The 21296-nt window shown below is 38.4% G+C and overlaps 1 protein-coding gene across 1 annotated transcript in view; it reads right to left on the bottom strand.

The window, feature by feature from the left end:
* SCP2 (sterol carrier protein 2) overlaps positions 1–21296 on the bottom strand; it is a 102653-nt gene that overhangs the window by 73829 nt on the left and 7528 nt on the right. The window contains exons 4-5 of the mRNA XM_055305047.1: positions 19283–19414; positions 18273–18337 (exon numbers count right to left, since the gene is read on the bottom strand). Of these exons, the coding sequence (XP_055161022.1) occupies positions 18273–18337; positions 19283–19414 (197 nt within the window). The remainder of the gene's footprint in view (positions 1–18272; positions 18338–19282; positions 19415–21296) is intronic.

Below are 21296 nucleotides of genomic sequence, written 5' to 3'. Positions count from 1 at the left end.
ATACACAAAATCTTTTTTTTTAAATGTAAACAATAATGCTATAAAAAAGAATAAATCCAAGTAAGAGAATAAAGACTGAAAGTAGGGGACACTTGGGTGGCTCAGTGGTTGAGCGTCTGCCTTTAGGTCAGGACATGATCCTCGTGTCCTGGGATCAAGTCCCACATCGGGCTCCTCGGAGGGAGCCTGCTTATCCCTCTGCCTGTATCTCTGCCTCTCTCTCTATATATCTCTCATGCATAAATAAATAAAATCTTAAAAAAAAAAAAGACCTGAACTGTTAAGAATCAGATGCTCAACCAAATGAGCCACCCAGGCACCCCAAGAAAAAATAGTTTTAAAGAAAGAAAATTATTGTTAGATATTATAAACAACTCAACAATCCTAAGGCTATATTAATATAAATGGGTCTTACAGAGTCTGAACACAGAAACCTTTAAAATAATTATGTATTTGGATAGCCAGAAATGGAAATTTTTTTCCTATCAAAAGAAATTTTTAAAAAAGAGAGAGAATATGTTTGTTGCTAAGTAAAAAGGAAATGCTAATTAAAACAGTGATATACAACTTCTACTTCTAGACATGATGGATTACAGAAAACAGATTTATCCTTCTACCTTAACCAACTAAAAACCAGGACAAAATATACAAAAATCAATCATTTTCAGTCAAGTAGAAAGAATAGTATAGTGACCTCTGAGAGAAGGAAAATAAATAAGATGAGCATTATGACTGTCCTCAGATTACTACCTGGAAACAGTATGGAAGAGTAACATAGAGTCCAGTAGTCTTCCTAAGTTGAATAAACAGAGTTTAGAGAAGTCAAGCAATCTCGAATTCACAGAGAAAATAAAGTGAGAGAGAGGGTGAGCATATGCACATGCTCTGAACATCTAGAGTGTTCTCCTTGAGTCTTCAGTGAGTCTGATCAATACATGAGTATGAGGAAACTACTTAGATAAGGGGGAAAAAATTACTGGGTAGGAACAGATAGAACAATTCCCAATGCTCACACAAGGCCAGAAATAGTTTTTATTCTCAAACCACAATAGAAAGATCTCCTAACATATGGGTTATCAATAATCCTAAGGTTATTGTCTGGAAGTCCAGGCCAGTTTGGCCCACAAATAAAGGCTGTTCTGATTCTACCTAACAGAGCTTAAAAGCAAATCTCAAAAGGATCAAACCATTTCTAAAAGAAACTGCCCCAGAACAAATCCCCAAATAGTTAAAGGAATATAAAAATTCAACACCCAACAAAGTAAAATGTACAGTGTCTAGCATCCAATCATAAATTATAAAATATGTAATAAAATAGAAAAATAAAACCTGTAAAGAGTAGATTGATTGATCAATAGAAATAGACTTAGAAATGACACATTAAGACAGCATGTAAATATACTCTAATTGTTCAAGAAGGCAGAAGCAGAAGCATGACAATGAAAAATATGGAAGATATAAAAAAAAGACCCACATGAAACTTTTAGAGATAAAAAAGTACAGAATATGAAATTAAAAGTACACTGAATGGAATTAACAACAGACATGGCAATATAGCTAATTAGTGAACTTAGGTACATAACAAAATAAAACATAAAAAGAAGAACTCTAGAAAAAAAATTAACAAAGCATCAGTGAGTCACAGAACAACAATCAAGTTTAGTAAATGTGTCATTGGAGTTCCAGAAAAAGAGAAGATGGAGAGAAGGAGAAGTCAGAAGAAAAATATTTTAAGACATAATGGCTAGAGACATCTGGGTGGCTAAGTTAGTTAAGCATCTGACTCTTGATTTTAGCTCAGGTCATGATCTCAGGGTCATGAAACTGAGTACTGCATCATCTCCATGCTCAGCACTCAGTCAGCTTGCCCCTCTCCCACTGCTCCTCCCCCCACTCATGCTCACTATCTCTCTCTCAAGTAAATAAAAAAAAAAATCAAAGACATAATGGCTGAAATTTTTCCAAATCTGTCGAAGACTATAACCCACATATCCAAGAACCTCAACTAACACCAAGCACAAAAAACATGATAAAAGTTCAACAAAGGGGGTATGGGGGTGGCTCAGTCAGTTAAGCATCTGTCTTTAGTTCAGGGTCCTAAGATTTAGCCTCCATCCAGCTCACTGCTCAGTGGGAAGCCTGCTTCTCCCTCTCCAGTCTCCTGCTCCCTCTACTTGTGTTTTCTGGCTCTCTCTCAAATAAATAAAATCTTTAAAAAAATTTCATCAAAGTACATTATAATAAAATTGGTTAAAATCAGTGATAAAAAAAATCTCAAAAGCAACCAGAGAAAAAGATATATTAAGAATATAGGAATAATTCGGGGTGCCTGGGTGGCTCAGTTGGTTAAGTAAGGGACTCCTGACTTCAGCTCAGGTCTTGATCTCAGGGTCGTGAGTTCAAGCCCCACACTAGGCTCCACACTGGGCATGGAGCCTACTTTAAAAAAAAAAAAAGAATATAGGAACAACAACAGAAAAAGAAGGATAGCAGACTTTACATCACAAAAAATGAAAGCCAATATCCTTAAACACTAAAATTTTTTATTTTTTATTTATTTATTTTTTTAATTTATTCAGAGGCAGAGAGAGAGAGAGAGGCAGGCAGAGAGGCAGAGACACAAGTAGAGGGAGAAGCAGGTTCCATGCAGGGAGCCCGATGTGGGACTCGATCTTCGGTCTCCAGGATCACACCCCAAGCTGCAGGCGGCGCTAAACCGCTGCGCCACTGGGGCTGCCCAAAGCACTAAAATTTTTTAAAAAGTAATGCTAAATTAGAATTCTGTACCCACCGAATATATCTTTCAAAAAATAAGATAAATAAACATTTATTAAAACATACAAAAGCTAAGAGAATTCATCACCAGCAAACCAGCACTATACAAAATGTTAAAGAAAATTCTTCAAGCAAACAGAAAATGACCCTAGAAGGAAATATGAATCAATATAAAGGAATAAAGAGCACTGAAAATGATAACTATGTGGATAATTCAAGTTACCTTTAAAACTACTTTAAAATTATCTTTAAAAAATAAAAAAATTGGGATCCCTGGGTGGCGCAGCGGTTTAGCGCCTGCCTTTGGCCCAGGGCGCGATCCTGGAGACCCGGGATCGAATCCCACGTCGGGCTCCCGGTGCATGGAGCCTGCTTCTCCCTCTGCCTGTGTCTCTGCCTCTCTCTCTCTCTGTGTGTGTGTGTGTGACTATCATAAATAAATAAAAATTTAAAAAAATTTAAAAAAATAATAAAATAAAATAAAAAAATTGACTAAGGTAAATTCAATAACTGTTGTAGAGTTTATTACATATATATGTGTGTGTGTGTGTATATATAGAGGGGGGGGAGAGAGAGAGAGAGAGATGTAAAATGTGCTTCTAGGAAGAAGCAAACAAAAAATACTTTATAAGGTTCTTATAATACTATAGTGTACAGTCACAATACTACTCAAAGGTGGTCTGTGAATAAGTTAAAGGTATATATGGTGCTCCAAGAATACGTTAAAAAAATAATTCACTACAATCAGTTGGGCTTTATTCTTGGGTTACAAGAGTGGTTTAATATCCACAAATCAATCATCGTGACACATCACATCAGTAAGAGAAAGGATAAGAACCATATGATCATTTCAATAGATGCAGAAAAAAAAATTGACAAAGTACAACATCCAATCATGACAAAAGCCTTCAACAAAGTAGGTTTAAAGGGAACATACCTTAACATAATAAAGGCCTTCTATGAAAAACCCACAGCTAACATCATCCTAAAGTCAGGAACAAGACACTGACGTCCACACTTCTACTCAACATAGTACTGGAAGTGCTAGCCACAGCAATCAGACAACAAAAAGAAATAAAAGGAATCCATATCAGTAAAACTTTCACTATTTGCAGATGACATGACACTATATATCAAAAGCTTGAAAGACTCCACAAAAAAAACTGCTAGAACTGATAAACAAATTCAGTAAAGTCACAGGATACAAAATCAACATCAAGAAATCTGTTGCATTTCTTTACACCAATAATGAAGGAGCAGAAAGAGAAACTGAGAAAACAATCCCATTTACAATTGCACCAAAAATAAGAATATACTTAGGAATAAACCTATCCAAAGAGGTGAAAAACCTGTACTCTGAAAACTGTAAAACACTGATGAAAGAAATTTAAGATGACACAAAGAAATGGACAGACATGGGGTGCCTGGGTGGCTCAATCAGTTAAGTGTCCGGGATCCTGAGATCAAGCCCTGCATTGGGCTCTGTGCTCAGCATGGAGTCAGCTTGTCCCTCTCCTCTCCCTCCTCTCCTCCTCTCATTCTCTCTCTCTTTCAAATAAATAAATAAAATCTTAAGAAAAGAAAAGATATGGAAATACATTCCATGCTTATGAATTGAAAGAACAAATATTGTTAAAATGTCTATTCTACTTAAAGCAATCCACACATTTAATGCAATTCCTGTCAAAATACCACCAGTGTTTTTCACAGACTTAGAACAAACAATCTAAAAATTTGTATGGGACCCCAAAAGACCCTAAATACCTAAAACAATCTTGAAAAAGAAAAGCAAAGCTGAAGACATCACAATTATGGACTTCAAGTTACATTACAAAGCAGTAGTCAACAAAATAGTGTGACACTGGCACAAAAACATAGATCAATAGATCAGAATAGAAAACCCAGAAATAAACCCATAATTATATGTCCAATTATTTATTTTTCTTAAAGATTTTATTTATTTATTCATGAGAGACACAGATAGAGGGGGTGGGGGCAAAGACCTAGCCAGAGGGAGAAGCAGGCTCCATACAAGGAGCCTGATGTGGGACTCAATCCCAGATCCCGGGATCACGCCCTGAGCCAAAGGCAGACACTCAACCACTGAGCAACCCAGGCGTCCCTATATGGCCAATTAATCTCTGACAAAGCAGGAAAGAATTTCCAATGGGAAAAAGACAGTGTGTTGGGAAAACTGGACAGCAACATGCAAAAGATGAAACTATACCACTTTCTTACACTATACACAAAAATAAATTCAAAGTGGATTAAGGACCCAAATATGTGATCTGAAACCATAAAAATCCTAGGAAAGAGCACAAGCAATAATTTTACCAACATCAGCCATAATAACTTTTTTTTCTAGAAAGTCCCCTGAGACAAGGGAAACAAAAGTACAGCAAAAGAAACAATCAACAAAACTAAAAGGAACTTATGGAATGGGAAAAAAAATTGCAAATATCATATCTGATAAAGGGTCAATATCCAAAGTATAAAAGAACTTATAAAACTTAACACCCCAAAAAACAAATAATCCAATTAAAAAATGGGCAAAAGATAGAAACAGACATTTCTCCAAGGAAGACAGACAGATGGCAAACAGACAGATGAAAAAGATGCTTATTATCATTTATCATCAGGGAAATGCAAATCAAAAGTACAATAAGATATCACCTCACATCTGTCAGAATGGCTAAAATCAAAAACACAAGTAACAGATATTTGCAAAGATGTGGAGAAAAAGCAACCCTCTTGCACTGTTGGTAGGGATGCAAACCAGTGCAGCCACTGTGGAAAACAGTATGGAAGTTCCTTCAAAAGTTAAAAATAAAACTACTTTATGATCCAACACTACTGGGAATTTACCCAAAGAATACAGAAACACTAATCTGAAGGGATACATGCATCCCTATGTTTATGCAGCACTGTTTACAACAGCCAAGATATGGAAAGAGCCTGAGTGTCCATCAAATGATGGATAAAGAAAATTTGATACACACACACACAATGGAATATCATTTGGCCATAAAAAAGAATGAAATCTTGCCATTTGCAATGACACGGATGGAGCTAGAGTAAAATGTTAAGTGAAATAAGTCAGAGAAAGACAAGTACCATAGGATTTTACTCATTTGTGGAATTTAAGAAACAAAATAGAGAAGCAAAGGGGAAAAAAAGAGAGAGAGAAATCAAGAAACAGATTCTTAACTGTAGAGAGCAAACTGATAGTTAACAGAGAGGAGGTGGATGCAAGGGTGAGTGAAACAGGTGATAGGGATTAAGGAGTGGACTTGTCATGATAAACATCAGATGATTAAAATTAAAACATCTTTTTTTTTATAAATTAATTTTTATTGGTGTTCAATTTACCAACATACAGAATAACACCCAGTGCTCATCCCGTCAAGTGTACCCCTCAGTGCCCGTCACCCATTCACCCCACCCCCCACCCTCCTCCCCCTCCACCACCCCTAGTTCGTTTCCCAGAGTTAGAAGTCTTTATGTTCTGTCTCCCTTTCTGATATTTCTCACACATTTCTTCTCCCTTCCCTTATATTCCCTTTCGCTATTATTCATATTCCCCAAATGAATGAGAACATACACTGTTTGTCCTTCTCCGGTTACTGTGGCCAAGTTCAAAAAGGGTGTTGCCTGAGTTCTTCTCTGGGATTTTGATGGAATCTTGTCTCACATTTAGATCTTTCATCCATTTTGAGTTTATCTTTGTGTATGGTGCAAGAGAGTGGTCCAGTTTCATTCTTCTGCATGTGGATGTCCAATTTTCCCAGCACCATTTATTGAAGAGACTGTCTTTCTTCCAGTGGATCGTCTTTCCTCCTTTATCGTATATTAGTTGAGCATAAAGTTCAGGGTCCACTTCTGGGTTCTCTGTTCTGTTCCATTGATCTATATGTCTGTTTTTGTGCCAGTACCACACTGTCTTGATGAACACAGCTTTGTAGTACAACCTGAAATCTGGCATTGTGATGCCCCCAGATATGGTTTTCTTTTTTTAAAATTCCCCTGGCTGTTTGGGGTCTTTTCTGATTCCACACAAATCTTAAAATAATTTGTTCTAAGTCTCTGAAGAAAGTCCATGGTATTTTGATAGGGATTGCATTATACGTGTAAATTGCCCTGGGTAACATTGACATTTTCACAATATTAATTCTGCCAATCCATGAGCATGGAATATTTTTCCATCTCTTTGTGTCTTCCTCAATTTCTTTCAGAAGTGTTCTGTAGTTTTTAGGGTATATTTTGAGAACCATTTGAATGGTAAATGGTTCTCCAACCTTTTATTTTCAGGTTGTAGGTGTCCTTCTGTCTAAAATGAGTCTCTTGTAGACAGCAAATAGATGTGTCCTGTTTTTTTATCCAGTCTGAAACTCTGCGCCTTTTGATGGGGTCATTAAGCCCATTCACGTTCAGAGTTACTTGAACTTCTTCTTAAAGGGGAGTTTTAAGAGTCCCCCTTAAAATTTCTTGCAGAGCTGGTTTGGAGGTCACATATTCTTTCAGTTCCTGCCTGTCTTGGAAGCTCTTTATCTCTCCTTCCATTTTGAATGAGAGCCTTGCTGGATAAAGTATTCTTGGTTGCATGTTCTTCTCATTTAGGACCCTGAATATATCCTGCCAGCCCTTTCTGGCCTGCCAGGTCTCTGTGGAGAGGTCTGCTGTTACCCTAATATTCCTCCCCATGAAAGTCAGGGACTTCTTGTCTCTTGTTGCTTTAAGGATCTTCTCTTTATCTTTGGAATTTGCAAGCTTCACTATTAGATGTCGAGGTGTTGAACGGTTTTTATTGATTTTAGGGGGGGATCTCTCTATTTCCTGGATCTGAATGCCTGTTTCCCTTCCCAGATTGGGAAAGTTTTCAGCTAGGATTTGTTCAAATACATATTCTGGCCCTCTGTCCCTTTCGGCGCCCTCGGGAACCCCAATTAAACGTAGGTTTTTCTTCCTCAGGCTGTCATTTATTTGCCTTAATCTGTCTTCATGGTCTTTTAATTGTCTGTCTCTTTTTTCCTCAGTTTCCCTCTTTGCCATTAACTTGTCTTCTATGTCACTCACTCGTTCTTCCACCTCGTTAACCCTCATCGTTAGGACTTCTAGTTTGGATTGCATCTCATTCAATTGATTTTTAATTTCTGCCTGATTGGATCTAAATTCTGCAGTCATGAAGTCTCGTGAGTCCTTAATGCTTTTTTCTAGAGCCACCAGTAGCTGTATAATAGTGCTTCTGAATTGGCTTTCTGACATTGAAGTGTAATCCAGATTTTGTAACTCTGTGGGAGCGAGGGCTGTTTCTGATTCTTTCTTTTGAGGTGAGGTTTTCCTTCTAGTCATTTTGCTCAGTGCAGAGTGGCCAAAAACAAGTTGTATTGGAACACGGGGGAGTATCACTGGTCCGTCCAGCTGGTCTTCTGGGGGAGGGGCCTGCTGTGCTGATTCTCAGGTGTTAGCACTTGGGGGAGCTGCTCAGCCCCTGCCTGCTGCAGGGCTCAGCGGGGGTTGTTTACCCCGTGGGGCCCCAGGAGGAACAGCAGCAGTTGCTATGGCAACTCTGGAAGCCTGGATTCAGCCTCCGCAGGAACTACGGGGCTCGGGGCTCTCGGTTCTCCGTCCGCAGGGCCTGGAGGCTCCGGGGCGGGGCCGCTGATCTGCTCGGCTCGGGGCAGGAGCGTCCTCGCTGTCCTGGGCCCTCCCGGCCTCTGCCTGTCCCGGGGGAGGCCGGATCCTGGGCTGTGTCCCGGCGCCCTGTGCTCCGGGGCCTGCGCTGGTGGATTCGCGCTCCCGCCCCGCAGCCCCCTCCGCGGAGCCGCCGCCCGAGCCCCTCCGAGCTGCTCCGGTCGGTCCCTCCGTGCGCGCTGCAGCCCTTAGGGAGCTCGGAGCACTCCCCCGGGGCGCAGGTGTCTGTTAGTGTCCCCGGGAGCCCGAGGGCATCCCCGCCCTCCTGGGTCCTGCCCCAGCTCCCTGCGAGCCCCTTTCCGCCCGCCCGGGAAGGTTGGTGCAGCTCCTGCTCCTCCGGGACGGGGCTCTCTTGTCCTGGGGACACTCGCCCCGGCCTCAGCCCGTCTCCTCGCGGGGCCCCTCCCCCTCGGAGGCCTTTTGTTCCTTTATTTCTTTTTCCCCGTTTCCTACCTTGATAGAAGCGCGGACTCTTCTCACTGTAGCATTCCAGCTGGTCTCTCTTTAGATCTCAGACCGAATTCGTAGATTTTCAGGATGATTTGAAGGTTATCTAGGTATTTTGGTGGGGACAGGTGATTTGGGGACCCTGCTCTTCCGCCATCTTGCCCCTCCCCTAAAACATCTTTTGAAAAGTTAAATTATTGTATTTACTGTGTTTTGAAACTAAAAATATTCTACTGGAGAAAAATAAGAAAAATTTTTGTTGAATAGGAAAAAAAAGATATACACTAGAAATCCTAAAAGCAGGACAAAACATTAGAGATATAGTTAATGAGCTTATATAACAACTAAAGCGAAATTACAAAAAAAAAATCTCAGAAGACAGAAAAAAAGAACAAAGAAGATATTGAACAGAAAGAAGACAAGCAGCAAGATAATAGATTTAAATTATGTTGTCCTAGTAAATGTTTAATAGCAGGATCACAAAGGTGGGAGAGACCTAATTGATGGATTTACCAATTTTTTTGGTATAAATATTTCCACTATAGGTAGTTTAAATCACTTAAAGCAAAGATGAAAAGAGATATGCAAAATCAGATCTTGCAAGCTGGTATGAGCCAGTATCAGTTTCAACAAAACACTAATTTGGGGCACCTGTGTGGCTCACTGGTTGAGCATCTGCCTTTGGCTCAAATCATGACCCTGGGGTCCTGGATCAAGTCCCGCATCAGGCTCCCTGCAGGGGTCCTGCTTCTCCCTCTGCCTATGTCTCTGCCTCTCTCTCTGTATTTCTTCATGAATAAATAAATAAAATCTTTATTAAAAAACCCCACTAATTTAAACTCTATATATCAATAACCACAGTAAATGAAAAGGATATTAAAAGCCCAATTAAAAGCAGAGATTGATATATTGTTAAAAAGCAAGACCCAACTATATGTTGCCTACAAAAATCTAATTCAAAAACCACAAGATACCACTTGGCATAGCTTTTATTAAAAAGACGAGAAATCGCAAGTGTGAGGACATGGAGAAAAAGGAACCTTTATGCTCTATTGGTACACATGTAAATTTCAGCCACTATAAAAAAAGGCATGGAAGTTCCTCAAAAAATTAAAAACAGAACTACCATATGATTCAGAAATGCTACTTCTGTGTATTTATCTAAAGAAAACAAAAACACATAACTCTAAAAATTATATGCATCCCCATGTTGTTTCCTGCAGCATTATTTACAACAGCCAAGATATGGAAATAATCTAAATGCCCATCAATGGATGAATGGATAAAGAAAATGCAGGGTGGGGGCATGTAGGTGGCACAGTCAGTTGTGTCTGACTCTCAGTTTTCACTCAGGTCGTGATCTCAGGGTCATGATCCTGAGGTCATGAGATCGAGTCCTACAGTGGGCTCCATGATCAGCAAGGAGTCTGCTTAAGATTCTCTCTTCCAGGGCAGCCCGGGTGGCTCACGGTTTAGCACTGCCTTCAGCCCAGGGTGTGATCCTGGAGACCCGAGATCCAGTCCCACATCGGGCTCCCTACATGGAGCCTGCTTCTCCCTCTGGCTATGTCTCTACCTCTCTCTCTGTGTGTATCTCTCATGAATAAATAAATTTTAAAAATCTTTAAAAAAAAAAAGATTCTCTCTCCCTCCCCACTGCCTCTTTCCCCACTATCTCTCTCTCAAATACACTTTTAAAACTTGAAAGAAAGAAAAGAAAGAAAGAAAGAAGAAAGAAAGAAGAAGAAAGAAAGAGCAGGAGGGGAATAAATATAAAATGGAATATTATTCAGCTATGAAAAAAATGAAATCTTGGGTCACCTGGCTGACTTAGTCAGGAGAGCATGCAACTCATGATCTCAGGGTTGTGAATTCAAGTCTCATATTGGGTGTAGAGGAGATAACTTAAAAAGCAATAAGAAGAATAAAATCTTGCCATTTACGATAACATGGATGGACCTTGAGACATTATGCTAAGTGTTACTAGCCAGAGAATGACAAATATGATCTTGATTATATGTGGAATCCAAGAAAATAAATAATGTGCATCTGGGTGGCTCAGTCAGTTAAGTATCTGACTCGATTTCAGCTCAGGTCATGATCTCAGGGTCACAAGATCAGGCTATGTGCTTGGCTCCATGTTCAGCAGGAAGTCTGTTTGAGATTCTCTCCCTCCCCTTCTGTCCCTCCCCACTGCTCACATATGTGTGCATGCTCTTGCTTTCAAATAAATAAATCTTTAAAAATTAATTAATTAATTAAATATGCTCATAGATACAGAGAACAGACTGGTAGTTGTCAGAGGCAAGAGGTAGAAGGTAGGCAAAATAGATGAAGGGAGTCAAAAGGTACAAACTTCCAGTATAAAATTAAAAAGTCATTGAGGATGTGCCTGGTTGGCTCAGTTAGTACAGCATGCAACTCCTGATCTCAGTTCCGGACACACATTGAGTGTAGAGATTAATTAAAAATAAATTCTTTCAAAAAGTCATGGAATATAATGTACAACATGGTAACTCTAGTCAATAATACTGCATTGCATATTCAAAAACTGCTAAGACTGTAAATCTTAAAAGTCCTTAAAAGTTCTCATCATAAGAAAAAATAGTCTATCTGCCTCATGATCTTGTGGAAAACTGACAGGACTAGAGCCGTTTTAAAATGGAGTTGGAGCAGCCACGGTAGAGAAAACACTTTATCTGCATTCGCTTGAACTGTCTAAAACGTTCTGGACAAAATAGTCATTATTTTAAGCAAATGTTTGAGAGGTCAAAAGAACAGACTTTCATCATTAGACTGGAGGTTATGAACTTTCTGGAAAAAAAGTCGACAGTTAATGTATGACCTGGAGTAATTTGCCTTGTAAACATGCATAGAAAACTTGTTTTCCTTCTTTTATTCAACTCAGGTAATTGTCCCCTTCTTCTTCCTCTAAAAACCTGTTGCTTTCACCCTACAAGTGGGAATCCTATTTGGGTATTTACTTCAATCTACGCTCCCCACACTGCAATTCTTTAATCCCAAATAAATGCTCATTTGGCGCTCAAAAAAAATGTCAATAACTATGTTTGGTGGCAAATGTTAACTAGATTTATTGTGGTGATCATCTCACAATATATGCAAATATTGAATCATTATGTTGTATACTTGAAACTAATGTAACTGTGTATGTCAATTATACCTCAACTTAAAAAAAAATTAATTCAGGGACACCTGGCTGGCTCACTGGTTGAGCATCTGTCTTCAGCTCAGGTGGTGATCCCAGCCAGGGTCCTGGTATGGCGTCCCACATCAGGCTCCCCATGGGGAGCCTGCTTCTCCCTCTGCCTATGTCTCCAACTCTTGCTCTGTGTGTGTGTGTGTGTGTGTGTGTGTCATGAATAAATAAAATCTTTTTTTTTTATTTTTTTAAATATTTTTTTCTTTATTTATTTATGATAGTCACACACACAGAGAGAGAGAGAGGCAGAGACATAAGCAGAGAGAGAAGCAGGCTCCATGCACCGGGAACCCAACGTGGGATTCGATCCCGGGTCTCTAGGATCGCGCGCCCTGGGCCAAAGGCAGGTGCCAAACCGCTGTGCCACCCAGGGATCCCCATAAAATCTTTTTTAAAAATCTAATTCAGGGATCCCTGGGTGGCGCAGCAGTTTAGTGCCTGCCTTTGGCCCAGGGCACGATCCTAGAGACCCGGGATCGAATCCCACGTCGGGTTCCCGGTGCATGGAGCCTGCTTCTCTCTGCTTATGTCTCTGCCTCTCTCTCTCTCTCTCTCTCTCTGTGACTATCATAAATAAATAAAAATTTAAAAAAAATCTAATTGAAACATAAAGACAAAATAAATAAAATCTTAAAAAAAAAAAAGGGATCCCTGGGTGGCTCAGTGATTGAGCATCTGCCTTTGGATCAGGGTGTGATCCTGGGCTCCCCACATGGAGCCTACTTCACCCTCTGCTTATGTCTCTGCCTCCCTCTGTCTCTCATGAATAAATAAAATATTTAAAAAAAAACACATAAAGACAGAAATAGGCAAAAGGATGGGAAAAGGCATACTATTCTAATTATATTCAACAGAAAGCTGAAATGCCTATATTAATATCAGACAAAATAGATCTAAAATCAAGAACCATTATAAGGGATAAAAGATGGTTATCCCACAATGATGGAGTCAATTTATCAAGTACCTAACAATCCTAAATATTAATATATCTTATAGCAGAGCTTCAAAATACATGAGACAAAAACTGATACAACTGAAAGAAATAGACAAATTCACAGATTTGCAGAAGAGCTCAATAACCCCCTCAATAACTGATAGAACAAGCAGACAGAAATATCAATAAGGATATAGAAGATTTATTTTAAGATTTTATTTATTTATACATGAGAGATGCACACAGAGAGAGAGACACAGAGAGAAAGGCAGAGACACAGGCAGAGGGAGAAGCAGGCTCCATGCAGGGAGCCCAATGTGAGCTCAGATGCCAGGACTCCAAGATCATGCCCCGGGCCCAAGGCAGGCGCTAAATCACTGAGCCACCCAGGCGTCCCAGAATATAGAAGATTTGATCAATATTAACAACCAATGTAATTTAGCTTTTATAAAACACTCCACCCAATAACATCAGAATATATATGTATTTCAAGTGCACAAAGACTATTAATCAAAATAGACCATATCCTGAGCCAAACAGTAAGTCTCAGTAAATTAAAAAGTATATTCTCTGACCACAGAGATTTAAAACAGAAATAACAGAAGGATATCTGAAAAATGCCCAAATATTTAAAAATTAAGCAACACACTTTTTTTTTCTTTTTTAAAGATGTTATTTATTTATTCTTGAGAGTCTCAGAGAGGCAGAGATACAGACAGAGGGAGAAGTAGGCTCCTTGCAGGGAGCCCGATGTGGGACTCGATCCCAGAACTGGGATCACACCCTGAGCCAAAGGCAGATGCTCAACCGCTGAGCCACCCAGGGGTCCCATGTAATACACTTCTAACACACGGGTGAGAGAAAAATCACAATGGAAATTTTTTTTCAAGTCTTTAGATTCCAGTTAGTTAATATACAGTGTAATATTAGTTTCAGTTGTAGAATTTAGTGATTCATCACTTACATACAACACCCAGTGCCCCCCTTAATAACCATCACCCGTTAAACCCATCCCCCTCACCCAGCTCCACACTGGTAATCATCAGTTTGTTCTCTATTTGGTATTAGTTCTCTTTTGGGTTTGTTCTCTATTTGGGTTAAGAGTGTTTCCTGGTTTACCTCTCTCTTTTTATTTTTTGGGGTAAAATTTTTTTCAAAGATTTTATTTATTTGAGAGAGAGAGAGAGAGAGAACACAAGAGGTGGGGAGGGTTACAGGGAGAAGAGCCCTACACAGGTCTCTATCCCAGGATCCTGGGATCACAGCCTGAGCTGAAGGCAGATGCCTGACAGACCGGGCCACTCAGCATCCCTTTTTTTTTTTTTGGAAATTTTAAAATAACTTGAAATAAATGAAAAGTATGACTTTTTTTTTTATAAAAAAAATGTGTGGTTTGCTGCACAAGAGGTTTTTGGGTTTTTTTTAAGATTTCTTTTATTTATTTGAGAGAGAGAGAGAGCTTGGTATGGGGAGGGGCAGTAGGAAGGAGAGAAAATCTTAAGCAGCAGACTCCATGCTGAGTGTGGACCCTGACGCAGGGCTTAGTCCCAGGGTCCTGAAATCATGACTTGAGCTGAAAACAAGAGTTGTGAGCTTTGGGGTGCCTATGTGGTTCAGTTGGTTAAGCAGCTGCCTTCGGCTCAGGTCATGATCCCAAAGTCCTAGGACCTTAAGCAACGTTTTAAAAAACTCTACAGCATCAAATACCTACATTTGAAAAAAGGACACATTTAAAAGCAATGACCTAAGCTTCCAACTTAATAGACTATAAAAATAAAGAGCAAGTTAAACCTAATGTAAGAAAAAGGAAATATTAAGGATCACAGATCTAACTAGAAAGTGAACAGAATGAAATAGAATGAATAGAAATTAGCAGAATGAACTAGAAAAGAGAAAAAATTGAGAAAAATCAACGACAGTAAAAGCTGGTACTCTAACAAAATCAATAAAATTGGTAAACACTTTTATTTTACTGATCACGGGAAAAGGAGAGAAGACAAAGATTAACAACATCAGAGAAAGAGCAAGGACATATCCAAAGATCTTACTCTAAAGTGTACTATGAGAATAATATGATCAACTTTTTGTCAATAAATTCAACAATTTAGATGAAATCGATAAATTCCTGAAAGGGCATTATCAAAGCCCTCAAAAACTACAACAACAACAACAACAACAACAACAACAAACACCCAAATAGTAATATATTTACTGAAGAAATATACTGAACTTAAAAGGTTAAAAACTTTCCCATAGAGAAAACTCTAGACCCCGATGTGGTTTTTAATAATTTTCAAATAAAAGTTATCAAGGTATTTATCATTCACCACTTAAGAAAAAAATCTATTTTTCATATATCATAAATGCTAGGTACTCCTATTAGGGACTCACCTAATAATCTTATTTTGTACTGTTCTCCGGCTGCTACCCTCCAATCTAGTTTTTCAAACTATCTCCTGAACATATTATTATTTTTTTTTTTGTAGGCTCCATTCCTAACTCAGGGCATGAACCCACAACTCTGAGATCAAGAGTTACATGCTCTACCGACTAAGTCAGCCATGTGCCCCTGAACATATCATATTATGATCATTCCAACTATGACTTGGCATATGATGCTTTGTCCCATACCCAGAAAGATCCATCTTTCCCTCTCTTTTATTATCTTTGTTTTATTATTATAATTATCCTTATTTGTGATATAATCATTTCACATAATTATTATCTCTTATTGTCTTTAGACCCAACCTAACATTTTCCACTTTCTTGAAATGTTTCCTGAGGGAAAAAGGGAAATAGCTCTTATTGATTTGAATGCCTATTCTGTGCCATTCTCATGATTACTAAGAGATTCTATATCTAATTTTTTATAGAGATCCTTTAATGTTTCAACAGAGAACTGAATCAGATTGACCTCATAAATTAGATAAATAGTATAATCTTCAATGAATAGGCTAAAAGTTATCTTCAACTCTTTTTCTAACAATGGCTCTAGTTTTAGGGACGCCTAGCTAGTTCAGTCAGAAGAGCATGCAACTCCTAATCTTGAGGTCATGAGTCTAAGCCCCATGTTGAGTGTAGTGATTATTTAAAAAAATAAAACTTAAAAAAAAAAAAAACAGGGGTACCTAGGTGGCTCAGTCAGTTGAGCATCCAACTCTTGGTTTTTGGCTCAGGTCAGGATCTCAGGGTCATGGAATCAAGCCCCACATCAGGTTCCCTACTCAGCAAGGAGTCTGCTTCTCCATCTCTGTCTGCCACTCCTCCCTGTCCATGCACTCTCACTCTCTCCCTCTCTCTTTCTCAAAATAAATAAATAAAATCTTTTTAAAAAAAAATGTCAGTAAGCCCATACTTATCAATAATTACTTTAAATATAAATAAAATAATTCTCCAATCAAGAGACAGAGTGGCTGAATGAATAAAAAGACAAGACCCATCCATATGCTGCCTATAAGAGAATCACTTTAGATGTAAAGACACACAGATTAAAAGTAAAGGGATGGAGTGGATGGAACTAGAGGATATTATGCTAAGCAAAATAAGTCAATCAGAGAAAGACAATTATCATATCATCTCACTCATATGTGGAATTTAAGAAACAAAACAGAAGATCATACGGGAAGAGAGGAAAAAATAAAACAAGACAAAATCAGAGAGGGAGACAAACCATAAAAGACTCTTAATCATTGGAAACAAACTGAGGATCACTGGAGGGGAGGAGGTGGAGAGATGGGGTAACTGAGTGATGGACATTAAGGAGGGCATATGATGTAATGAGTACCAGGTGTTATATAAGACTGATGAATCACTGACCTCTACCACTGACACCAATAATACATTACATGCTAATTAATTGAATTTAAATTTTTAAAATGTGCATTAAAAAAAGTAAAGGGATGGAAAAAGACTTTCTATGCAAGTGAAAACCAAAAGAAAGCTGAGATTGCTATAGTTATATCAGATAAAACAGACTTAAAGACTAAAATAAGTGACAAAGGTCATTAAACAGGATAAACTAAAACTTACTTCTATTTGTTACACATAAGATTCAAATATTCAATCTTTTTTTTTTCAAATATTCAATCTAAAGAAAAACACTTCATTATTTTGGCTGTCCTCCAGATTCACATGTTGATATACTTATTAAAGTATAATTATGTTTGGTCTTATTATTTTAAGTCAGCTTTAAAACCTCAAAACCAGCCACCCAATGACAAAGGGGTCAATCCAACAAGACAACATAATATTTGTAATTATTCATACACCTAAGACAGGAGCACCTAAATACATAAACCAAATGTCAACAGACCTAAAGAGAGAAGTGGACAGCAATGCAGGAATAGTATTGTATAGAGAACTTTAATACCCTCCTTGTATCAATAGATAGATTATGCAGACAGAAAATCAATAAGGAAACATTGGACCAGATGGACTTAACAGACATATACAGAACATTCCACCCAGAAGCAACAGAATATACATTCTTCTGTGGTACACATGGAATATTCTCCAGAATAAATCATGTGGTAGGCCACAAAACAAGTCTTAATAAATTTAAGAAGACTGAAATCATCAAGCATCTTTTCCAACCACAATTGTTTAAAAGTAGAAATCAACTACAAGAAGAAAACTAAAAATTCACAAACAAGTGGAAATTAACACGCTACTGAACAAAGGGTCAAAGAAATAAAAAAAAGAAATAAAAAAGTATCTTAAGATGAATGAAAATGGAAACACAACAACAAAAATTTACAGAATGAGGGATCCCTGGGTGGCGCAGCGGTTTGGCGCCTGCCTTTGGCCCAGGGCGCGATCCTGGAGACCCAGGATCGAATCCCATGTCGGGCTCCCGGTGCATGGAGCCTGCTTCTCCCTCTGCCTGTGTCTCTGCCTCTCTCTCTGTGTGACTCTCATAAATAAATAAAAATTTAAAAAAAAAACTGTTCCTCCAGAAAATTCCTTAAAAAAAAAAAAAAGTTAAACGAAATTATCTCTCTGATTCTTTACGGCTCTAATATACCAGAATTTACGCATATGTATCCAATGTCATTTTTCAGATTGTGAATTGTATCAGCTCATTTAATAACTATGCCAAATTATGCTTTATATTGCTTTTTAACAGGTTCTATTTACAATAGTCAGATGGGCAAAGTATTCTCACTGTGTTATAACAACTCCAGAATAACAGTAAATAAGACTCACATTTACTAAAATGGCTCCCTTCTCCATCTTCTCAAACCCAAGAGCCAAGACACAATCTGCCACACCTTGAAAGAAAATGTAACTATTAGGGAAAATTAAATTTTCAGACACCTAGCAAAGTATCATTAAGTACTTTAAGGAATTTATATAAAATGGAAAAAGATGCTGTAACCCTACAAAATGTTTAATAAGCAAAAAATTAGGGAAAATTCTTACATGATTCTATTTTTTTTAAGATTTTATTTATTTATTTATTTGAGACAAAGAGACCAAGAGAGAGCACAAGCAGGGAGGAGGGACAGAGGGGAAGAAGGAGGAGACTCCCCACCCAGCAGGGAGCCCAGTGCAGGCTCTCAATCCCAGGATCCTGGGATCACAACCTGAGCCAAAGGTAGATACCTAATGGACTGAGCCATCCAGGTGCCCCTACATGATTCTCAGTAAGAGGAAAAATTAGGAAAGTATTAATTTTTCCTTTGATTCCCAATATGCTAACAAAACTTTTTATTAATATGGAAATATGGTTCAATGAAAAATAAACAGCTAATTTTGAATTTTACAATACTAAAGAAAATTTTAAAAATGTTTAAAGGATCCTAATCAAAATCTTTTCAATTTTTTTATTTATTCATGAGAGGCACAAAGAGTGAGAGAGAGAGAGAGAGAGGCAGAGACATAGGCAGAGAGAGAAGCAGGCTTCTAGCAAGGAGCCCAATGTGGGACTCGATCCCAGGATCATGCCCTGAGCCGAAGGCAGACGTTCAATGGCTGAGCCACCAGGTGCCCCTCAGCTCAGGTCCTGATCTCAGAGTTGTGAGTTCAAGCCCTGTCTTGGACTACATGTTGGGAACAGAGCCTACTGAAAGGAAGGAAAGGGGAAAGGAGAAGTAAAGGAGAGGAGAAAGGCAAAAAAAGGAAAAAGGAAAGGAAAGGGAAAAGAGAACTGATGAAAGGTGGGGGCAATAACCTCTTATCTATTTAAGCACACCAGACAAATAAGTGATCCTTACCACCCTGAATCAGATGCCGGGCCATAAACAAAGCAGTAGAACCAGTGGCACAGTTATTGTTGACATTTATTATAGGAATTCCAGTCAGTCCCAAACTGTGATAGATAGACCTCTGCCCACAGGTAGAGTCACCTGTATAATAAAAGAAACAAAAACTGTAATATCTGCAACATGGGAATTTATGAAGCTGCAATGTAACACATGATACCATATTAGGGTTTTTTTTTTTTTTCAGTGTTATGCCTTTGCCTAGCACAGACACACGTGCTTAGGCACAACAGTAAACTACTGACATCTTATTCAGAAACAGTTTTAGAATTAAGCATTACTTACGTTCCAAATATAAAAAGTCCTCAAAACACGGTATATGTATACTTTCTTTACGTGTTACAGATGTAGGAGAGTAGAGAAATGACCAAGTAATAGCAAACAATTCAAACTGGCTAGGACTACATGATAAAGGAAGCAATGTTTCATTTATACTTCAGATATAAATCTTTAAAACAACACCAATTGATTAAAAGGCTATGATTTTCTCTTCATATAAAGGTTCTACAACTTCAAAAAGTTTAAAAGATCCTATATGGCAGGGTGCTCCACAAAAACAGTGATGCAAGCTGAATACACTTTTGACTCCCTTTCCCAAGTCACATGGACACCAAGGCAGGCATGCTGGAGCCATATGATAGGAACACCTGAAGGTACAGACTCTCCAAGAAGTCGTTAGGGATGGGCAGCCCCTGTGGTGCAGCGGTTTAGCATTGCCTGCAGCCTGGGGTGTGATCCTGGAGACCCGGGATTGAGTCCCACATTGGGCTCCCTGCATGGAGCCTGCTTCTCCCTCTGCTTGTCTCTGCCTCTGTGTGTGTGTGTGTGTGTGTGTGTGTGTGTCTATGAATAAATAAATAAAATCTTTAAAAAAAAGTCTTCAGAGAAAACAGCAAGGTTCAGGACCTTCTTTTGAATAAGTACATTGTGAACCCCTTTGACCTAATAAATTTCCTTTTGAGGATTCTCTTTATACCTTGAAATCTCCAAAAACTAATAATAATAATAATAATCACAAATAAGCACAAAGATTCATCTACAGTAATGCTTACTATAGCCTTTTATAAGTAGAAATTAGAAACAATTTTAAATGTCCAATAAATACATAAAATGTCCAAGAACAGGATATCATTACAACTAGTAAATAAACTGTAGTAAATCCCCAAAACTAGAAAATCATGCAATCATTAAAAATGCTACAAAAGAAAAAAAAATGCTACAAAAGGGACGTCCGGGTAACTCAGCGGTTAAGCGTCTGCCTTCCGCTCAGGGCGTGATCCTGGAGTTGCGGGATCGAGTCCCGCATCGGGCTCCCTGCATGGAGCCTGCTTCTCCCTCTGCCTGTGTCTCTGCCTCTGTGTGTGTGTGTGTGTGTGTGTGTGTGTGTCTATGAATAAATAAATAAAATCTTTAAAAAAAGTCTTCAGAGAAAACAGCAAGGTTCAGGACCTTCTTTTGAATAAGTACATTGTGAACCCCTTTGACCTAATAAATTTCCTTTTGAGGATTCTCTTTATACCTTGAAATCTCCAAAAACTAATAATAATAATAATAATCACAAATAAGCACAAAGATTCATCTACAGTAATGCTTACTATAGCCTTTTATAAGTAGAAATTAGAAACAATTTTAAATGTCCAATAAATACATAAAATGTCCAAGAACAGGATATCATTACAACTAGTAAATAAACTGTAGTAAATCCCCAAAACTAGAAAATCATGCAATCATTAAAAATGCTACAAAAGAAAAAAAAATGCTACAAAAGGGACGTCCGGGTAACTCAGCGGTTAAGCGTCTGCCTTCCGCTCAGGGCGTGATCCTGGAGTTGCGGGATCGAGTCCCGCATCGGGCTCCCTGCATGGAGCCTGCTTCTCCCTCTGCCTGTGTCTCTGCCTCTGTGTGTGTGTGTGTCTCATAAATAAATAAATAAAAATAAAAAATAAAATAAAACTTAAAAAAATAA

The sequence above is a fragment of the Nyctereutes procyonoides genome, unplaced genomic scaffold (assembly GCF_905146905.1).
Source record: "Nyctereutes procyonoides isolate TBG_1078 unplaced genomic scaffold, NYPRO_anot_genome, whole genome shotgun sequence".
Classification (NCBI taxonomy): Eukaryota; Metazoa; Chordata; class Mammalia; order Carnivora; family Canidae; genus Nyctereutes; species Nyctereutes procyonoides.
Note: the sequence above shows the minus strand (reverse complement) of the source record. Positions and strands in the feature narration are given on the sequence as shown.